This window comes from Eutrigla gurnardus, assembly GCF_963514095.1.
Source record: "Eutrigla gurnardus genome assembly, chromosome: 18".
Lineage (NCBI taxonomy): Eukaryota > Metazoa > Chordata > Actinopteri > Perciformes > Triglidae > Eutrigla > Eutrigla gurnardus.
The window spans coordinates 22,161,399-22,183,081 of NC_139929.1; the positions used below are offsets into that span (position 1 = coordinate 22,161,399).

Below are 21,683 nucleotides of genomic sequence, written 5' to 3' on the forward strand. Positions count from 1 at the left end.
TTCAGTTGAGCAACACACACAAAAAATGGACAATTTGTTTCCCAATAGACTGTATTTGACGATATGCTCTAAGACTGGGCTGGCAGGTCCTGGATTCATAAACAGCATTTAGCTTAAAAAGAGTAGCTCAGGGCTCTCAAGTCTCACGCATTGGGCTGAGAAACATGCGTTTCAACCTGTTCACATGCTACACATCACGCCTTACCTGGAAACAACCACCAATTCTTTTTCAGACTCAGTGTGCAAAGGCCTTTAGGGTCATCTCATCATTTGATTTTCCATATGCACACACACACACACACACACACACACACACACACACACACACACACACACACACACACACAATCTCCCACTAGGATAAGCAGATAAGCACCCCTGCACAGAAATGTTGAATTAAATAAATAGTTTTATTCATACAAATGTATGTGTCTTTTATCAGATTCACAAAGTTTTATTCATTTTACCCGTCCCCACCCCGCTTGACCCTCGCCCCCCTCAGTTTAACACTTGAGAGCCCTGGTAGCTTGATGTTTTGGTATATATTAGCTTCCACTCATACACTGTTGTATGCTAAATAAGAAGCTAGAGCCAGCCTTTGCTTAGCTTAACAGGAAAAGCTGTTTAGCTAAACTAACTAGCTGCTGGAAACAGCTAGCCTAGCTCTAGCCAAGAGTTTGAAAATAAATAAATACCAATTTAAGCTCATAATTTTTTATTTCTTGGTTGGATACATTCCCTTCCTGGAATCTCAGTCATTTTTGGAGTGAGCGTTGGAGGTGCTGGTGGGCTCCTTAAGACAGAGCCACGCTAGCTCTTTCCATGTGTCCTGTATTTTTTGCTAAGCTAGATGTCTGTTGCTTTTTTTTTTTTTTTTTTAGCAACTATTGCTATTAAAAGAACCCCACCCCCCCTTTTTAACCAGAATGTGAAACCATTTCTTCAACCTCTTTGTTCTGATGAAGTGGTCTTTACATCCTAAAGTTTGGGACCTCAGACCTCACTCCTGTCACTGGGCACAGACACTTGGGGACAATATGTTATAATGTTATTAATATATTAATATATGTCATTGTTACTGGATGTCACCCCCCCCCCCCCCCCCCCCGAGCTGATAAAGAAGGCCCAGAACAGTTTAAATACTTATAATTTTCTTTGCCCCCCCCCCCACCCCCACCTTCTTTTAACATTCTCAATCATCATTCTGTTTTTTTTTCTATTGTAATATTAACTTGAATATTGCAGTACACTCACAAATGTAATACTGTGTGATAACAATAACAATATGATCACAAACCCAGCAGCTTGTAATTGGTGTATTTTATTGTGAGATGGGGAGTCATAAAAAAAATGAACAAAAAAAAGAAGAAAACAAAACAAAACAAAACAATCACTATAAAAAATATCAGGGTGTTAAAAGGGCGGGGCATATAAAAGTGGGCGTGGTCTTGACACTGACATGAAGTAACAAATTGGCACAAATAAAAACATAACAACAAATGTCAATATTATTTTGGCTTGGCAAAAAGGACAGTTTGTGTGGTTAAGGGTAATCCTTCAATAAAACAGCACACACTCATGCTATTAGACATACGATTAGTTTCCAAAAGTTCAGTAGCTTCATATTAGAGAGGGGAAAGAAAACTTACATGAGAATGTATGCACATAGGTCACAGGTTCCATTTTCAGGCTTGCAGGGTGCGAGTTGGTGTTTTTTCAAAGGAAAATTTGTTCGAAAAACCTACTTCAGTATGCTGGAGTCTCATTTTTCCAGGCTTGTAGTTATTTGCCTTTGAATCTTTGTTTTCCATACTAAAATATATTATCGTATTAATACAAACTACAGTCTTGTACACTACATAGTGTAATAAATAACCATAAAGAAATATAAAAAAATAAGACACATAAATATAAAAGTTCTCTATGACTAAACAGACATACCCATCTCCTTGGGGGTGGGGATAATACTGCCATTGCTGAAAACAAACATACACACAACGAAACAGAACATAAAACAATACAAGAGACCAAAAAATAATACTGACAGGTAAAAACATTGTTGAATTAAACTCCTGGGATTCATATTTGCCTACATTTTGTTACCTGAAGAGACGTCTGAGCGTTTCATGGTGTGTTAAACAAGTGCACTGAATAAGCATCGAAAAGGCAGGACAGTTAGTGATTAGAAATCATACTTCATAAGCATCCATTTGAACGCATGTGCATTGTAATTCTTTTAGCTGCTCAGGTTAGAAATAAAAGCAACTTCTCTAAAGTCTAGGACACAGGAATATTATGGTAGACTAAACTCTAAACTCTCAGGTGTGGAGGCGAGCCAGAGTCAACAGTATTCCGGCTTATTGGTTGATCTGGGACCTGGCAATGCCTGATCATAGCTGCTAAGCTTCAACAGCAATATGCAATGGCACTTTTGATATGCATGTTTTTCTTGTTTAGTTAAAAAATGTTTGCGTATGGCTTGGAGTAAGGGGGTAGGCATAGAGAGGGTCAGATAGTGTTCTACAGCCCCGTTCTGTTCACTCTGAACATGTAAAGCAATAGTTAGACCATTTTAAGAAAATAACCTTTTTTGCTTTCAAGATGAGACTGAAGATGTGAAGGTCGATACCACTCTTGCATCTCTCTGGTAAATATGAAGCTACAGCCAGGATAGGATGCCTTGCCTAAATGCCACCGACTGTGTAGAAGAAGTAGACGTCGTCATGGTGATGTCACCCGTTGGTTTGTGGACTAAGGTTTTGAAGCCTCAAGTTCAGCATTTTTGGCCATCACCATCTTGGATTTTTGCAGCCACTGTAGTAAGTGACCATATTTGAACTGCAAAGGAGCAACGGGTGGATCTGATGAACACAAGCAGCAGAGCGGCACCCAGAGCAGCACCCTTACTGGATCTGGATCCATCTGGATTCTGGTGTGAAGCTGCTAACAAAGTTACCTTCATAATTCAAGGTAAACTTCACAGCTAAGTGTTGAAGTCATCTTAGTAGCTAACTGTATTGGTAGCGTGGTAGAGACCTGTCAATCAGCAGGTAGCCCCGCCCTTAAAGGATCCCCTGCTTTCTGGTCTGGTGGACTCTAAATGGACCTGTCAATCAGCAGGTAAGCCCCGCCCCCTAAAGCATCCCCTGCTTTCTGGTCTGTTGGACTCTAAATGGACCATAATGTACTAAATGAACATCATGCTGGATTGAAGAAGACTTGAAACTAGAGATTGAGACCATAAACTCATGTTTACAATGTTTACTGAGATGAATCAGTCTTCTTTTTGCAAACAGAGGAGTTGCCCCCTGATGGCCAGCAGAGAGAATGCAAGTTTAAGGCACTTTAACTTTGGATTCACTTTTCAGAACAGGAGGTTTCCGCCTGGTAAATACTACAAACATGGGGAAAGCAGCTAGCCTGGCTCTGTCTGGAAGTCAAAAATAGTCTAGCATGCATTACCACCACCTACTGGTCTGGAGTGTGAAAACAGTAGATAAGCAGGACGTAACTGCTAGCTTTAGATTTAGCTTTAGCTAGCTGTTTCCCCATTCAGTTCCTCATGCTAAGCTAAGTTTAGGAGGTGCTGGCTGTAGTCATATTTTCTGGGCAGATGTGTGTTCGATCTTCTCATCTAAATCTCACCAACAAAAATAAATCAGTATATTTCCCCAAATGTCAAACCATTACCTATAAAACACTGATCCATAAAAGAAACTTTGAAGAGTCTAAAAGGAAGTAAATGACTGAGAAGACCTGTCCTCTCTATTGTTATTCTTCTTAAGGCTCACAGTCCAATCAAAAGAACATCAAAAAGAAATGTAATGCTAACATCTGCTAGCGTGATGGCGTGGTATATCTAGTGCCGTAATACTGAAGGGTAGACAACACAACTCAACTGCTCAATCCATAGGTAAACCAAGCCATTTGTAGTGCACAGGATTCTTCTTATTTTCCTTCCAACTTAATAAAATACTGACTTTTTTTTGTTCATTGGCAATAAAAAGTTATAGAAATATCTCCCAACTGTACAGCTTTTAAAGGTTAAAATATGAGTGATAAAATTAGTAACACTGATAAAAAGAAATGACCCAAGGTGTTTTAGTAATAAAACATTATCTAAAACGTGTCGGCTCTAGCTTCCAAAGTCTGTATAATGCATTTTCTTTACAAATTGATTTTTCTAACAGGGAGAAACCGTTCTCCTGCGGGAAAAGTCACTAGTATTTTTTTTTTCAGGCACACCTGGATTTCTACACAGTAGTGAACTGAAACGGACTGTCAGAGCAACTGGACATCATCTCCTGTGTTCATCCTCTACTCGGGGAGAGGAGGAATCTGATTGTGTCTCATGGAGGAGTCGGATTCCTCTTTCAGTCAGTATCTCCTTCCTCCTGCAGCGTCTGGTTCGGCTCCTCAGAAACCGTGCTTCTGTCTGTTTCGCCTCCGCTCTCCTCCGTGACCTTCCCCTCTGCTTTCCCCTCTTCCGTCACCCCTTCTTCCGTAACCATCGCCTCCTCTTCCTCCATCTTGACGTCCTCCTCTTCCCGAATGCTCCCGAGTAGCTCCTCCTGCCTTGAGTCAGCCTCCTCTTCTTCCTCTTCCCCCTCCATCTCTGTCACCCCCTCTTCTCCTCCCTCTTTGAACACGCTCTCCATCTCCTCCTTATTCCTCTCTTCCCCCTCCTCCTCATCCCCTCCCTCATCCCCTATCTGCACCACCTGGATGTCATCCATGTCCACTGCACCCTCCTCCTCCTCCTCCTCTTCCTCGCTCTCCTCATCCTCTCTTGTGCTGCTCCCTCGCTCGTCCAAGTCCAGCTGGGAGGGGGCCAGGAGCCGCTCCAACCGGCTGAGTGCCTCCATCTCAGCCCGGGCCTCGCCGTCCTCCTCGGGGCTCTCCCGGCCTTCGCCTTGGCTCTGCGTCTCCTTCTTGCAGTAGGAGTAGCGGTGGTTCATGTGCTGGGAGTAGGAGCCCGAATGCGAGAAGCGCTTGCCGCACTTGTCGCACTGGTACGGCTTCTCCCCCGAGTGGAGCCGCATGTGTTCGATCAAGTGGTGTTTGTGTTTGAAGGCCTTGGTGCAGATGCCGCACTCATGAGGTCGCTTCCCTGCAGAGAAAGAGAACAATAAATACGCATCAACGTCTCTGTTTATGAAAAGTGAAAAGGCACAGGCATGGGAGGAAAACAACAAACACTCCAGTGCAATACGGCACTGAATCCCCCCACATTGTTTGCGTATAACAGTATCTATCATCGATGTATCCAAGGAGAACGTTTCCAAACAATACAGAAAAATCACAACAGTTGTGCTCGCAAACCTTCAAGGAAACTTGATCCAGGCAGGGAACAGCTTTTCACCTTGGATGAGGTCATTTGGAGCTGAAAACTATAGTTGCAAGCCAGGCATCAAAGTAATAACCAAAAAAACCCAAATCTGAAATGCCTCGGAGAGCATTGACCTGCACTTGGCCACAGAATCATCATCTAGAAGCAATCCAAATCACTACCAGAGCTCGCCTCTTGCAACATTAGGTGCTTCACATGGGAAGCTGGCAGTGCAGAGGTGGGGAGTTGGTGGAAAGAAATTCTCAGACCTCTTCTGTGCATGTTGAGTAATAGCTGCTGGAATGGAGGTAACCACCCTTCTTTACGCTGTAGCTCAAAATCTCCCTTCACCAGCACTCTGATTCATCTTTCCCAGTGAGTGCTGGTGAGACAAGTTCCGATCCTGGGATTTTTTGGTTTTGTTTTTATGCTGTGATAGGCCTGGGAGAGTGTATTTACCTGTGTGTTCGTATTTGTGTCTCAGCAGTGAGCTGCTCTTCTGGAAGATCTTGTCGCAGAGGTCGCAGGCGTACATGCCGCTGTCCATCTTCTTCATCTTCTTCCTCGGGGGCCCCGAGTCAGAGTCATTCTGCTCCTCCACGGTGGACACACCCTCTGAGCCCATGTCCTGCTTCTCCTCCTGGAAAATATGAAAAATCACAGATGTTTTGGCTGGAACGCAAAATGTTTGACAATGAATGACTCAGAAGAGTAACGCTACCAGTGAACAAACTCGGGTCTGCGTGCATTCTTTTCAAAAGTAAAATCGCTGGACATGTCCACGTTATGGGCGAGCAATCTGTTTGTGTTCACTCCCGAGCACATCTCCTACTGCCTCTGGGAGGGTAAAACTCATCTACTGATGCAGTGAAACAGGATGTGGGGCTATATTAAGGAGGTGATATATACACACAGCTCTTTTTTACAAGGCAGGTCTATGCCAATCCACTTAACACGAAAGTATAATACAACAACAATAAATCAATGAGGCAGGCAGAGGTGTGCCGTTTAAACAGATTCCAGCAGATCAATAGGGGCTCTGCAGTAAAGTGCAGCCTCATGTCCTCTGGGTGACAGCCCAGGAAGATCACTCATACACCCAGAGAGATCTACATCCATCATTAGGTGTCTGCACAATGAAGAACTATTAAGAGCTATCATTTTTACAAAGAGCTGAATTCTGACATTTCTATATATGACTTATTGATTACATTTTGGATGGTTTCACACTATCTATCCTGGTGCTTCTGAACAATAAGAAGTAATGATCTGGACTGAGGGGTTTGACTGATTGCTCCAAACAGAGAAAAGCCAATGTGATTCCAATCCACTTGCTTTGCAAAATGGCGACGCTCGCTTCTTTCTGTGAATCAGTTTCAGAGTTTCAGAGTCAAACCTGTTTGCTGTAACTGACCCAAAAAGGTCAGAACTCCAGCAGCGTTGTAGTATCAAGAACAACTGTATTGTCGGACCTGTGAAATGAAATTCCAAAGAGGAACAAAAACTGATGAAGCTCATAAAGCTTTAAAAGTAACGTCCTCCCTCATATGCAGCAGTAGTAATCTGACGTTTTGGGAAATTATTTTTTGGGAAGTTAGATGATAAGATTGATACCACTCTCACGTTTGTAAAGTGAATATAAAGCAGCCAGCTGCTTAGCGTAGCTTAGCTCAACTCAGAGACTAGAGGCCGGGGGAAACAGCTAGCGTGGCTCCGTCCAAAGGTAATACAATCTGCTTAACAGCAACTACATTTGACTAATTAACACATTTAACACATTTACATATCTTTTTTTGGAGTCTCCATTGATTGCCTGGAAACTCATAGTGGTGAAATACTGACAGAACATTCCAGCACATAAGCACCCATAAACCACAATGTGTAGTTTAATTTTCTACTTCTGTTTTTGTAGGATAATTATGACATTAGAAAGGTTTAGATGAGCAGCTAGGTGGGTTTAATTAACTTTACAAAGAGCCTGCCTAGCAGTTTCTCCCATTTTCAGTCTATGTGCTACGCTACAGGTGAGCTAACTGGTTAGCATTCAGATATGAAAGTTCTCATCGAACTCTCTGCAAGAAAGCAAATTAGCATATTTCCCCCCAAAACCACATTTTGAACACAGACAGAAAAACTCAAGTGTTGCTACATTTGGGGATGTAAAAGATTGCACACCTTGACCCCGTTGAGGTGGATGGTGTCCTCCGTCTCGGTCCCAGCAGGGCTGTTTGCTGTAGTGGTAAAGGTGTAAGCCAGCTGGGGGATCAGGATAGTCTGTTTGTTGTTAGTGGCTAGTGCCCGCAGGCATTGCATTGTGGTCACAATGTCGAGGGGTTTGGCAGCTGGCTGGCTGGCATACAGTGCGATAGGGCTGACGCCCATGGCTGGGAGTGGTGATGCCTCTTTCTTTGTGCAAGTTAAGTTGAGGGGTTCATCCACATTGGTAGAGCCAGTGGAAGGGGAGGGGTAAACACGGGCTTTAGCCACCGCTCTCTCCGCTTCCTCTCTGACGGGCTTTGGCAGCGACAGGTCTAGGGGTCCCTCAGTGCTCTGGGGAGGCTGGGCTGGGACAGGACCGCTGGCTGTCAGGTTTAGTGGGGAGGGAGAGGCTGGCGAGCTGTGAGTGCCATTGACTTCCGCTGGGGTGGCTTCTGTTGGGCTGTCTTGGGTCACAGAAGGGCTCAAATTGGCTGTGTCCTTTCTTGGGCCCAGAGACACCACACTGGTAGCTTCACAGGTGTCCTCTTCCTCTGAGGGGGGTGTTGGGGCACCCAGTGATATCTGACCCTCCTGCATTTTGTCAAACCATTTCTTAACCACATGGATTGGCAGGCTGACAGAGTCGGAGATCTTAGCCAGCTCATCCTTGTTGGGCTCTGCATTTAAGGCAAAGTAGGCCTTGAGCAGGGACAACATGTTCTTCGGCTGGTTACAGAATCCTCCCTCTGACAGCATGGCAGCGACAGCAGACTCAGACTTATCCAGGCCCCCTCCGTTCAGCCTGAGACCATCCTTCTTGCAGTGCTTGAGGGCATGGAGTGCTTCCAGCCCACCAGGACAGTTATCACACAGGAGACAAGTTTTAGTGGTCTTTTCCTCTTTCTCGTTAGTCTCGTTGTGCCTGGCAGCTCTGATGGTTAGATCCTCTGGGAGTTTCTGGGATTTGAAAATGTCAATGTTGGTCTGACCTGGTGAGGTTGACTCAGGCTCTTTCTTCAGGTTGTGGGCTGTGAGTTGGCCCTGGTTGGGGTCCAAACTGTAGTTTATAATTATTTTTGCATTTCCATCCTGACCCACAATAGGCAGACTGATGGCTGAGATGAGTTGCTGCTGTGCGGGATGGAGCATTCCAGTGGTTAACCCCGAGTTCACCTGCCCCTGGCCTTTGGCATTGCTTTCCAGCACTTGGCGAATGACGTTACCATCCACCGCCACTTTGAGAGCATTCTGCAGGTCTGCCAGGTTGATGCTGATGGGTGACACCAGCCCCATAGTGGGCAGGACCACGGCCTGCACTGTGCCCTGCAGAGGAGCTGCAGCACCTCCGTTGAAAACCCCACCGTTCATGGCGGCCATAGCCGGGGACAATATCGCCGTCGGCTTGTACTCATAGTCTACAGGTTCGGTCTTGATCTGATTGAGTGGCAGCTGCTCCTGCAAAGGTTTGCTGTGCTCCAGCTTCTCCCTAATCTGGGTGCGGAGGACTGAAGGCGACGTGGGCAGCACTGGCGATGGATCCTGGGCCTGGGTTTTGGCGCTCCCCAAGCGCGGCCTGCCGTTAACTGAGATGACGCTGATGCACTTCTTACTGCTGATGTGGGAGCTGTATGAGCCTGAGTGGGAGAAGCGCTTCTTGCAGTTAGAGCACTCATATGGTTTCTCTCCTGAATAAAACCACCATGTGCATGACAGAGAGAGAAAGAGAGGAGGGTGGGGGGAGAAACAGATTTCCATTAGTGAATGAAGCTAAATGAGCAGGCTAGGCTATGAGCAGTGTGGTAGGAAAAAGCTCTAATGCATTTCAATGATGCTTAAACGCTGATGTAATGGCACCATTGGGAAATGCCCCTCTCTAATTGCTGTCCCATAATGCCAAAAGAAACACAATTATGGCACATTAAGGAAGAGCACACAATGGACTGAAACACAATGAAGGCTATCTAAATACAGGGAATTGGCTCAAACATAAATAAAACATAAACGTTGGTTCAATGGATGCTGAAACATCTGGGGCCAACAGAGACATATACGCTACACCGTGCACACACACACACACGATGCTGCCATGGTGACAGGGGTTGTCCACTCACCGCTGTGGATGCGTAGGTGCTCCTTCAGATGGTGCTTGTATTTAAATGCTTTGCCACATTCAGTGCACTTGAATTTGCGATTGCCTCCCGACTGTGTGATGTGTCTCTGCGGGATGAGGGGAGAGGGACAGTCGGCGAGATGCACCATGAAAACACAACCTTTGAACTGCCTCAAATTCATGTCACAATGTCATCAATCAATCGGGGGGCAAAAGTTCATGTTTATTTATCATGTTGGGGAGCGAGCTGCTAAAGAAACGGGACTAAGCACCACGTCCATTTGCATAGTTCAGAATCACTTTGTCAGCACATAAATACTACTGAATGCTACTGAAACTGATCACAAATCATGTAGGGTGCTGACTATACAACAGACAGACAACAGATACATAATAGTATTAAACTGAGGCGGAGACGAATAAAGTACTTAAATACATCAAATGTTGATGAGTTTCACTCCCTGGTTTCAATGAGTTACATGTGAATGAGAATACTTCATTATTATAGTGTGGAGTAGGATTCAATGAAATCATCTTGCTGTTTAAGTATGTGTAGTTCACTTTGCAAATGTAAAAAAATAAATAAAATAAGGTAAACCTGTTTATTACTGAAATATGATTTTTGTTGTGAAAATGTTATGGATCTTGTGTTACTAGGTTGTGTCTTGTTCTGTTTTTGTTTGTTTCGGTTTGTGTTTTGGTACAATCTAAATGTAGTAAATCTAAATGTAGTAAATCTAAATGTAGTAGTAAAACAGTTGGTACATTCATGTCTAGTATTTTATGTGTAATCCTTTGAAAAATTGTTAATGATAACTGAAATGAATGACCACTGATAAATCACTTCTATCGAAGTTTGCAGAAAGATGTGACATTTCCACTTGCAGCTTCAAACACAAAGAGCAGACCAAAGAAGGCAAATCCAACTGCAGCTGTTTGAGCATTTAACAGTATGCAGTGAGGGAGCGTTTACCTGATCCCGGCCGCCCTTGTGGACTGTCATGTGGCGCTCCAGCTGAGCGCGGTACGCGAAGCTGTAGCTGCACTCGGGGCAGTTGAAGCTCTCCTCGGTCTTCTCGTGCCGGTACTTGATGTGCTCCTTCAGGGAGCTGTACCGCTTGTAGCCACGTGCACAGTACGGACAGGTGAGCAGCTGGGAGAAGGAGTCCGGAGTTCCTGGGTGGGACAGGAGAGTGTTGTAATGACATATGTGAGGGGGGGGTGGGGTCTTTGATGTTACACAAGGCCTGCCGGGGTAACACTCCTCCGCTAGTTCACCACTCACAGAGACTTCCTCCCCCACAGGTAACCACATGGATGAAGAGCAGAGCAGTGCTCCACAGTAACGCCTCCCTGGCCTCACACACATAGCATGCCGAGTTGCGAAGACAGTTTATTTCTGCTTTTGTACTTCTTGCACAGCAATTACAGCTTCCGCTCGCCTGCACGGCGTCACTTGATTGACTATTGTGCTTTCTCCAAAGCGCCCACGCATGTAAGGAAAAGTACGCTGGGTAAACACAGCCGCATGCCTTGAGCTGGCTCACAGAGGGTCTCGGTTGCCTGGCTCCCACACAGGTGAAGCATTATTCCGTTAACAGGTGATGTATTAAGTTCCCCCTGCGGCACAGGTGAGGACCTCGGGATGGGAACGCACACACATTATCGCCAGGTAGCTGTGAGTCAGAGCTCGCACAGACGTGACAAATTTACTCAGGTGTTGCCGTTTCTCACCCCCCCTCGCTCCCCTCCCTCCCCCCTCGCTCTTTTTTCCACCGTCTGCAGGAGCAGGTAACAAGCCAAATGCCCGGGAGCAATAAAGGCCCCAGTGGGCTGCACAAATAGCAGTGTGTAATGATGTTGGAGAGTGGCGTTAATGGGGTGGAGTTAACACCTAAAGGTGAGACAGGGAGCAGGTAGAGCCGTCCCCCAGGGGGGCAGTAATTACTGGGTCGGTGCAGTAATAGTGTGAGAGCTCAGTGACTGTGAACAGTGTGTGTGATGAAAACACCTGACTTGTGTGCACTAATAGGGACAGGAATGACCGTGTTTGTGGTCTAACATGAATGCGTGTGCCAGCGTCCTGTACCGTTCTCGTCGTGGACGCTGGCGTCAGGCGTGCCCTGGCGTTGAGGCTCGTCCTCCGGGGCTTCTGGGTAGATGACTGCCGTGTCTCCTTGCTGGAGCATCTCCTCCACTAGGGCGTCTGTGCTCCCATCATCCTCAGCATCTGACCCACAATCCTCCTTCACTGTGACGAGACGGACACACACATTGATTAGAGCCTGCAACAAAAGATATTATCGATTGATCTGTTATTTCAAGACGTACATGTTGTTCCTCTACGTATGAAACCGTAAACCTGTATATGAAATGTAATAATCCAATAATGTTGCAGCGGCTGTCATTGGAGCTGAAGTCGATGTCACAGTCCAAGCCCTTGATCATGACATGTTTGCCAGCCCGGGATGAGGCATGCAGTGCCAGCGGGGTGAAAAACACACATCCTGAATGCTGTTGTTCACAATAGGATGAGAAAAGGAATTAGCATCAAAGGCCACAGGCTCCTGGATGAGCACTGAGCTCTTTGTAAGAACTGAACCGCAATCCGCTATTCACCATGTTAGGTGAGGCACTTGTTGAGACTGGACTCAGAATTAGGTGATGGATCACGTCCTGATGTGTTGCAGCGGATAGATATCACTAAGCACACGTGCTAACACACACACACACACACACCTGGCTCTGCTCTCTGGAGAGGCTTGGCCTTCAGACTGTGCTTAACATCCCAGCAAATGAGAGCCTGCATGTGGGAGCAGAGAGTTCCTCCACATCACATGAGCCTGGCTAGCGAGCCTAACGAGCCCGCATTACCAAGCTGCGGCTATAGGAAGTGGAACCTGAGGATGGAGTTTAGGATGCACCAAAGGGCGCGTTTCGGATCGCATGCATTTGCGCCGATGCATGCACGAGACTTGAGAGGATCCGCCGGAACTCGTCATAAACACGCCAAGTTCTCACCACGTCAAGTCGGACACAGGTGCACTTCACAGACTTTTTTTTTTTTTTTTAATTTAAACTTTATTAATAATTGTATACATAACAAAAACTATCGCGCCAGGGGAAACTTCACGGACTTTGCACAAAGAATATGGCCTGCCCAGTGGCGCTGGCTTTCTTCGTCGCTGACGAACTCGAGCCGAGGCATTTGAAGTCCCGTTGTTGACGGAGGCTGAGGAATTTTCTAACGTGGGAAATATCACGTGATAATTCTAACCAACTAGGGCAACGTTGAGGGGAGTGTCTTATGTCCGCACTTATTTGAGACCATCTGCACAGAAAAGCATGCGAAGGGAGGTACCCTGGAGATACCGCGAGTTTTTAAAGTCATGTGACATGTCGCAAAGGGAAGTTATCACCAGCATTTGTGACGTTTTTTTCCCAGAATGCCTTGTTTTGCGAGGCAAATGCATGCGCATGCTTGATTCAAAACAAGCCTAAAGCTCCCTTCCCTCCCTCCGTTTCCCCCGGAACCAAGTGTAGTGCGTGGGCAATAAAAGCGAGCCGTCTTCCTCTATGGATGTGTTGTACAGGAGAATTACAAGGGGGGGCTATCAGCTAAAAGCTGAGTTGGGCTCCTGTTTACCGGGAAGATGTTTTTACGGGTTGATTCCTCCCCCAGCTCAGAGGACGTTGGACGATTGTGTTTTGTGAGTTAAGTGTGTGTTGAGAGACGGGGCCAGCTGTGTTCTCCACGGAGATGGGAACAGGTGTAGCACGCCATGACTCACCGACACACACTCAATAGCACTGCTCTTCCATTCAGCTCTGCTCGGGCTTCCTCTGCTGCACCTCAACAAAGCCCTGACACTATGAGCCCAGTCAACAGGTGCTAGGGTTCGTAAAGAGCAGAGGCTGTGTGCTGCTGAACATGTGTGTGTGTCTGTGTGTGTGTTAAGCAGGTTGCTAATCTTTAAAAAATGCTTTGACATTTTGGGAAATATGCTTACCTTCCTTTTTTAAAGGTTCTCTTTATCCTATTCAAAGCAATATCATCGCAGCAAACAACTATCAGCTATGTAAAGATAGTCATCTCCCAGAATGCACTGTCTCCCTATGTGTGTGTTGATATCCGAGCTTCCCTGTGCTCTGTTTACGGGTCGGCCCTTTTCAGTGTTGTGTGCAACTACTCTGTACTAGTCTAGAGCTTAGATCGGAGCCCAGAAAATCAAGCCCGACCGGACTCGAGCCCGTGCACATTCTGTCGGAGCCTGGCCCGACACATTAACTGTAATTAAGAGCCCGAGCCTGATTTCAACCCGACAATTATTTTTAATGCATGCGGCTGTTGTGTGCATATCCGTGGGAAGTGGGGGTGCGGCTGTACCACTACTCAGCCACACAAATATACAAATCATTTTATAGGCTACGTTAGTGCTGCCGGCTGCACGGTGGTGTAGTGGGTAGCACTGTCGCCTCACAGCGAGAGATTTGCAGGTTCGATCCCCGGGTCGGCCCGGGTCCCTTCTGTGTGTAAGCGTGGGTTCTCTCCGGGTTCTCCGGCTTCCTCCCACAGTCCAAAGACATGCAGGATGGAGATACGTTAATTGATGACTCTAAATTGCCTGAAGGTGTGAATGTGAGCGTGAATGGTTGTTTGTCTCCACATGTCGGCTCCACACACGTCTGTGATAGACTGGCGTCCTGTCCAGGGTGTACCCTGCCTTCGCCCAATGACAGCTGGGATCGGCTCCAGCCCCCCCGCGACCCTGAATACAGGATAAGCGATAGACGATGGATGGATGGATGGATGGATGGATGGACGTTAGTGCTGCCACGATTAGGATAGGCCTACTGCAAAAACAACGATGTGTCATTAAAATAGCAGTACACAGTACTCTGCTATTGAGTTGCACCCCCATGCACGTTCACAGCATGCGTAACTGTTATGAATGATGCTTGTGCACTGCATGTAACTTCTTTTTTTTATTATTTCTTTTTTTTTTTTTACTTTTTTTTAAACTTTACTTTACTACTTTGTTACGTAGGCCTACTCTGCTAAACATATAGCCAATAATATTTAATGTTTATGGCCTAGCCTTCTACTCCGATTAGGGTTAGGGTTAAAAAAAAGAATGAACGAACACAAATGCTTGATCAAAGGCCTGGCCCGAGGGTAGTGGTGGGAAATATCGGCCCGATCCGGCCCGACCCCAAGAAGCTAAACTCTACTCTGTACCGAGCTCACACAGCTGAGAATGCTGAGAAGGCCGTCCCATCCTCCGGCCCCCCCTCAGGGAAACACCGTTAGCACTGTTAGCATCGTTAGCTGGGAGCCACCGACCATGTTGAGATACTCTCCTTTAATAGCTCTAATATCTTACATGTTTCACACTTCCGTGTGAGAAAGTGCTGATGTGACTGTTTAGCTTCCATCCGCTGCTCAAAGGCAGCAACCAAACACCTCTAGGCTCCTAAATGTTGAGTGTTCCTGTGAAATACAGTCCCATTGGGGATCTGTGGTGTGAAGGTATGATAAGTTGTTGTTCTCACTCCTTGTGTGTGTGTGTGTGTGTGTGTCTCGAGGCCAGGAGGGTTCACAGCCTTCGCTGAGGCGGCTCCGTGTTATCAGGCTGCTCCCCTGACATGAAACATCACACAGGCCATTTATGTGCTGACGCAGGGATGTGAATGCACCACTGCACACGAGCAAATGTGTTTTGAAAGAAGGAAGGCCCCGTGAGGCTGGAGCAGGACAATCTGTTGCAGCCCTGATGGTCCTTTCTCTGTATTTATTTTACAGTGTAACCTAACTATAGCACGTCTTCCAACAAAATCACCAGACCACCCACTCTCTCTTCTTCCCTTTCCCTCGCTCCTTTCTCATCCTTCTCTGCCCACATCTCTGCAACATGATACAACAGCATCCCATGATGCATTTCCTGCCGTGGCCGACCTTTGGCCCCACCGCTTCCTGTGGTTGTGCATCCAGACCTGTTTGTAGCTTCTATCTTGGATGGGAGAGACATCTGTGCGATAAGGAAGTGCACAAACAGCTCAGATATGCCTCAGTCATTAGTAAAGATGTTACGCTTTATCTCCCATCAGCAGGAGGGAAGTCAGAGAATACATGCAAGCTATTTCCAAATCTAAGAAGATTTGCTTATTTTTGGCTCAGTGCTATCAAGTGCATGTGCTTCGTGCATCCACTGGACAATCTCCCCGGCTCTCTGGAGATTCCTCCTTTCCTGTCCAGAAGGGTGGCTCACATTTAATATCACATGGTGACATCAGGCACGCAGGAATGTCGGTGTTCCTGTGTGTCCACGGGTCCCTGCTGCACGGCTCCAAATGGATTCGAGAGCAATTCTGTCCGAGGGACGTCAGACATCATCATTGTGTGTGAGGGGTGAAGCGGTGAGGAAATAATACCATAAGAGAGCTTTGTGACTTGACACTGCTGGCTGGGAAAATGCACAAGAGCCCGTCAAACACACTCAACTAACAACCAGATGTAATTATACTCTACAACTCATCAAATATAAAGGAGAAGCCCTCCCAGGTCAACGCTCTCTCCACCTTCTCATCCCCTGGAGTTAGTCAGCCTCTTCTTAGAGGAAACCACACTGCAGTTTACCGCACCAACACTTGGCTGCTCCACCGCTGCATAATCATTGAGGAGTAAATGTGTAATGACAGTGAGCAGGGTGCCCATGATACCATATAATCAAGAGGAATGATTCAGAACAAGAGGAACTGTGAGAGTGAACAGGGGTGTACAAGGAAGAGGAGGGGAGGAAAGGGGAGATGGCAAAGGGCTGGAAAACCACCATTTGGGTTTTGGAGCGCTGCAGTCTCAGGAGGAGGGGTGTCAAGGTTTTAATTGGAAGCAAACTGGGCTTGGCTGAGGAGAAGATTAGTGGGTGTGGGTCACTGTTCAAGGCTCCTCTGTACTCAGGAGTGAAACCAACAGAGGAGGATGAAGGGATGACAGAGGGAAGTGTGTTTGCTTCCAGGACGACAGGCTTTATGTTTCGTCAGTCCTTCGCAGCAACGTAAACATTTGGTTGATGTAGATATGAGGGCCGAAGACAGTGAGAGAGCAAGAGAGAGGTGTGTGTGTGTGTGTGTGTGAAGACAAAAGAAAACATGCCTGATCAGACATCACTTTGGAGCACAGCCAGCTCACTGAGCTGCTTCAGAGTAACTCATGCTTTTGAAGTGTTTAATGTTCACAAGCCCGGCCAAAACCAATGACATTATTCTTCCTCCAGCGTTGGCCTTAATGCACGGAGGTGCAGCTGGAGAGTGAGAGGACGGTGTCGCCTGAGACGACGGCGTCGCCTGAGCGACTGGCGGCCACGCTGTGTGCAGGTCTGCGCTGTACGTGTCAACATGTACTGTTAGTTGGAGCACGTGAACCCAAAACCTCCCAACTGAAACTGACTGAGCTGAAACTCGCTGAGGAGGAATTTCTAAAAATCCCTCCCTAAACCGAAAGTGTTTTGCACATGTGCAACGTGACCTCTTGCTAAATCAAAGCCCCCCCTCCCCCCATCTCACACACCTCTCAGCCAGGAACAATCCAGCCCAAATCTGCAAGCAGCGACACCCTCAAATAAAGATTCTTGTGGCTGAATATCTAATTACATTTCATATGGACCTGTCACGAGTACATACTGTACTTGGCCGAGGCGCTAAAGCTAACCAACTCACACACAGATTCATGTGCACATGAGGTCAGGAGAGCAGCGTGGAGGCCTTGGGCTCAGGTTGAAACATCAACATCCTTCAGCACCTGCAATTGTTGTTCCGTGTGGAGGGGGCGGGGGCAGAGGGGGGGGGGGGGGGGGGGGGTGACGTCAGCCCTTCCTGTGGCAGTGAGCGGCCTCAGATGTCACTTCCAAACAGTTTGAGGTAAAAAGGAGTTCACGGCGGCCCCTCAATGCCCATCAGTGCCGTAAAGCTCTCGCTGGCTCTTTGGTTTGGAGGCTATTCTGTGTGCTTGAAGGTCTCTCCCTCTGTTGGCATTGTCTTTGTTTAATAATGTGCTTCCTGCCTTAGTTGCAAACCCACCACGTGTAGTACCTGCTTCCTTACACTCTGCGTTTCACAATGAGACAAAGCCTGATACTTAACTGTGCACGTCAGCGAGACCTTTCTTAACTTAGCTGCGTCAATTCAGCTGAGGTCAACATGAAGCTGCAGCAGTCAAACAATTAATAACCATAAATAAAGAAGCTGCATGATGTGCTTTCAAAGTTTGATCCTGGTTCAGCTTGGCGATAGCAGGACTGACAGAGGAAAGACACTCGCTGAGAGTTTCATTTCATCTGTCACTTACTTTGGATGCTAGTGAATTAACAGTAATTTCTGGCAAACAGTGAATCAAGTGTGGTTATCTCTCACTGGCGTCATTTGAAATCAGATTTTAAAGCAGGATATAAGATTAAGTGAGCACTTGTGCTAATGTCTCCACAATGTTGAAAATGAGGAATGTATTGATACCAATATCTGATTCTGGGCCGATACCAAATCAAAAAGCTGGACTAATCCATTCAACTAAATTCTATGTTGATATACTATTTAAGTTATACACTGGTATGCAATTTATTTCAATCATACATAATTTTCAATCCATTCATATATGTATTTATTTGTTATATTGACCCAATTAGGAAAGCACAGACTGATCCCAGTGTAAACGGTGAGTAGGAAGACAAGGTGTGTATTTGCATGCTTCACCACATATGTGTGATAATAACCATGGGTGCTATGCGTCTGGTCTCACCTCCATCCCAGCAGCGCTCCCTGGGGTGCTCGTCGTCTGGCAGGGTGCTGTCACAGTCGGCCCCGTCCACCAGGCTGCCTTCCTCCTCCACGATGTGCAGCTTGTCCTCGTCGTCTGAGTCTGAGCCGGCCTCCACCACATTATTGTAGTTTGTCACTGCACGGAGACATGGAAGACAAAGGTTAGAATGACTGGTCGTCGTTTTGAATTCCTCTTTAAAGGAGAGCATTTCGTTTTCTTCAACCTTCATAAAGATAATGGGAGGCACGAGGTTAAAAATATTTACTGTCATTTAAATGTCCAAACTATTAAAAGGAATGGTTGAAGGCAATGGTGGTTCTACACAGGGGCCTACAGGGGGCCAGTGCTCTTGTAAAAATGTCTCTGGCCCCGCCTCTGGCCCCCCCTGAGATGACTGAATAAATTGATCAAGTTATTATGATTTTATGCGCTGGCGCAAAAAGCGGAACTAATGCGACTCTGTGTTTCCACACGGATCAATCAGAGCGACACACGCTTACAAACAGAGCCAAGGGGTGCAGTCGAATAGTCAAAAAATAAGGTCCTAACTCCTATTCCTAACTCCTATTCCTTGACCTCTGGGGAAAACGTCACGGGGTTAAGGAAAGGCGATAGGAGAACTCAAAAGGATTTAGGAAAAGACGACCGCGGTGCTCAGAGAATCCGACCGGACTTTCACTAAGCTACGTCATTATAACGCGGCCGCTGATGATTGACAGCTGATGATCGGCACCGGCGATTGACGTGCGTCTGCGCTGGAGAAACTACAATAATGGACTACAAAAAGCGCATCATCCACTTCTCCACATGTTGGTTTTATAAACAGCTGGTTCACTGACCGGCTTCAGGTCCAGCAGCTCCTGTTTGACCGGTTGCTTTATTTACGTTTCATTTGTGGTTTTAGTTTCGTATTTGTCAAGTTTGTAACATGATTGAAATAAATAAAAATAAATACCATTCGATTATTATTATCACTGTCCACACACATTTATCATCACTATTCCAATTACTATATGTCTGCATGAAAGTCATTGTTAAATATGTAAATGCACATATCGTTTGTTTTCATCAATGGCCGAGGTGTGCGGCACTTTAAATATTGCTCTCGCAGAGAATTGTGGGTCGGCGTAATCTCCTTTTCTATCGCATAGGAAGGTCCGTTGCATCCTATGCTAAAGGAGCTCTGAAAGGAAGCATTGGTGCTCCTTTCCTTTGCATTTAGAGAATTCGAACAGCTCTTATCATGGCGGCCACTTGTTTACTTCCTGGTCACTTCTTCAGTTAGGAACCTTCCTAAGCAAAAAAGACTATTCGACTGCACCCAAGGGTGCAGTCGAATAGTCAAAAAATAAGGTCCTAACTCCTATTCCTATCTCCTATTCCTTGACCTCTGGGGAAAACGTCACGGGGTTAAGGAAAGGCGATAGGAGAACTCAAAAGGATTTAGGAAAAGACGCCCGCGGTGCTCAGAGAATCCGACCAGACTTTCACTAAGCTACGTCATTATAACGCGGCCGCTGATGATTGACAGCTGATGATCGGCACCGGCGATTGACGTGCGTCTGCGCTGGAGAAACTACAATAATGGACTACAAAAAGTGCATCGTCCACTTCTCCACATGTTGGTTTAATAAAAGCTCGTTCACTGACCGGCTTCAGGTCCAGCAGCTCCTCCTTTCTGTTTGACCGGTTGCTTTATTTACGTTTCATTTGTGGTTTTAGTTTCGTTTTTGTCAAGTTTGTAACATGATTGAAATAAATAAAAATAAATACCATTCAATTATCATCACTATTCCAATTACTATATGTCTGCATGAAAGTAACTGTTAAATATGCAAATAGGCATATCGTTTGTTTTCATGAACGGCCGAGGTGTGCGGCACTTTAAATGTTGCTCTCGCAAAGAATTGTGGGTCGACGTAATCTCCTTTCCTTTCGTATAGGAAGGTGCGTTGCATCCTATGCTAAAGGAGCTCTGAAAGGAAGCATTGGAGCTCCTTTCCTTTGCATTTAGAGAATTCGAACAGCTCTTATCATGGCGGCCACTTGTTTACTTCCGGGTCACTTCTTCAGTTAGGAACCTTCCTAAGCAAAAAGGACTATTCGACTGCACCCCAAGCCTCCCTGGCTCTACCGTCTTGTCGCAAGAGGGGAAGGTAAGCAAAACGATTTCATCTTGTAAAGTGGTTTGTTGCACGTAACCGTGTTACTGTTGTTCCTCACTCCGATGAGAAAATCAAGTTTGTAAATGTCTGGTCTCGTTATGTTTAAATATTTAAGCAAACTCATAAATGCAGAAGCAAATATCCAAATGTCAGTGTCCTAGCAAGTATCCACACAATGTTGTAACGTTAACCACGTAACTTAATCAGTCTTGGATGTTGCATTTTGATAAATATTAGATTTATTGAGTGAAGTAATCCATAGTAAATATATCACTATGGCAATATTTGCCAAGAATGACAGCAGTTGAAAAACATTGAAAAACACATTGTTGTACCCTTTTATATCATCAAAATACTGTTTTTGTTATACGTGATTGGTGTCTGCTTATGGTGTTACTGGGCTCTGATAGTCCCGAACGCTGATGTGGAATTTTGTACGTTAAAATAAATTGATGTTATTTTTGGCTGGCACTTGTGTTAAATGCTCATTGTATCAATTGATGCACTCTTTGTAAAATAAATAAATAAGAATAAAGTATTTAATGTTTAAATATAATTTGTTTCCGTTACTTTATGTGCCCCTCTGATTAAAGCCTGGCCCCACCTTGGCCCCCCCAGTAAAATTTGTCTAGAACTGCCACTGGTTGAAGGAGCTGGAAATGAACCAGACCAGGAGCTCACATCAACAGATGAGATGAAACTTTAAAGCATCTCCATGGGGGGAAGTGGTTTGTTAGAGCAGGAGAGGATAAAACAGCTTGGGCACTAAGAACAGAGAGGAGGGAGGGCTATTAAAAACACTGCAACGGATGGTTGAAGTGAAAAGTACGCACAATCAAATGTGATTGACAACAAGCCCTCACACTCAGGCCCAACACACAGCCATGCCTCGCTCCTCCTCCTCCATCATCATCAGCTGCCCGACACACTCTGGGCCTATTGCAATGCATCGCAGTGTGATCTGCATTAAGAAACAGTCAGACACACACACACACACACATACACACACCGGGTACCAGTGTGTGAGAGTTAGAGTGCAGGATGGAGTGGTGTGTGAGCTGTGTGGGA

General features: G+C 45.9%; 1 protein-coding gene across 1 annotated transcript in view; it reads right to left on the minus strand.

The window, feature by feature from the left end:
* Positions 1–1,269: 1,269 nt before the first annotated feature.
* zeb1b (zinc finger E-box binding homeobox 1b) overlaps positions 1,270–21,683 on the minus strand; it is a 58,558-nt gene continuing 38,144 nt past the window's right edge. The window contains exons 2-8 of the mRNA XM_084033795.1: positions 18,430–18,585; positions 11,728–11,889; positions 10,612–10,814; positions 9,640–9,745; positions 7,505–9,213; positions 5,789–5,969; positions 1,270–5,110 (exon numbers count right to left, since the gene is read on the minus strand). Of these exons, the coding sequence (XP_083889921.1) occupies positions 4,374–5,110; positions 5,789–5,969; positions 7,505–9,213; positions 9,640–9,745; positions 10,612–10,814; positions 11,728–11,889; positions 18,430–18,585 (3,254 nt within the window). The 3' untranslated portion in view covers positions 1,270–4,373. The remainder of the gene's footprint in view (positions 5,111–5,788; positions 5,970–7,504; positions 9,214–9,639; positions 9,746–10,611; positions 10,815–11,727; positions 11,890–18,429; positions 18,586–21,683) is intronic.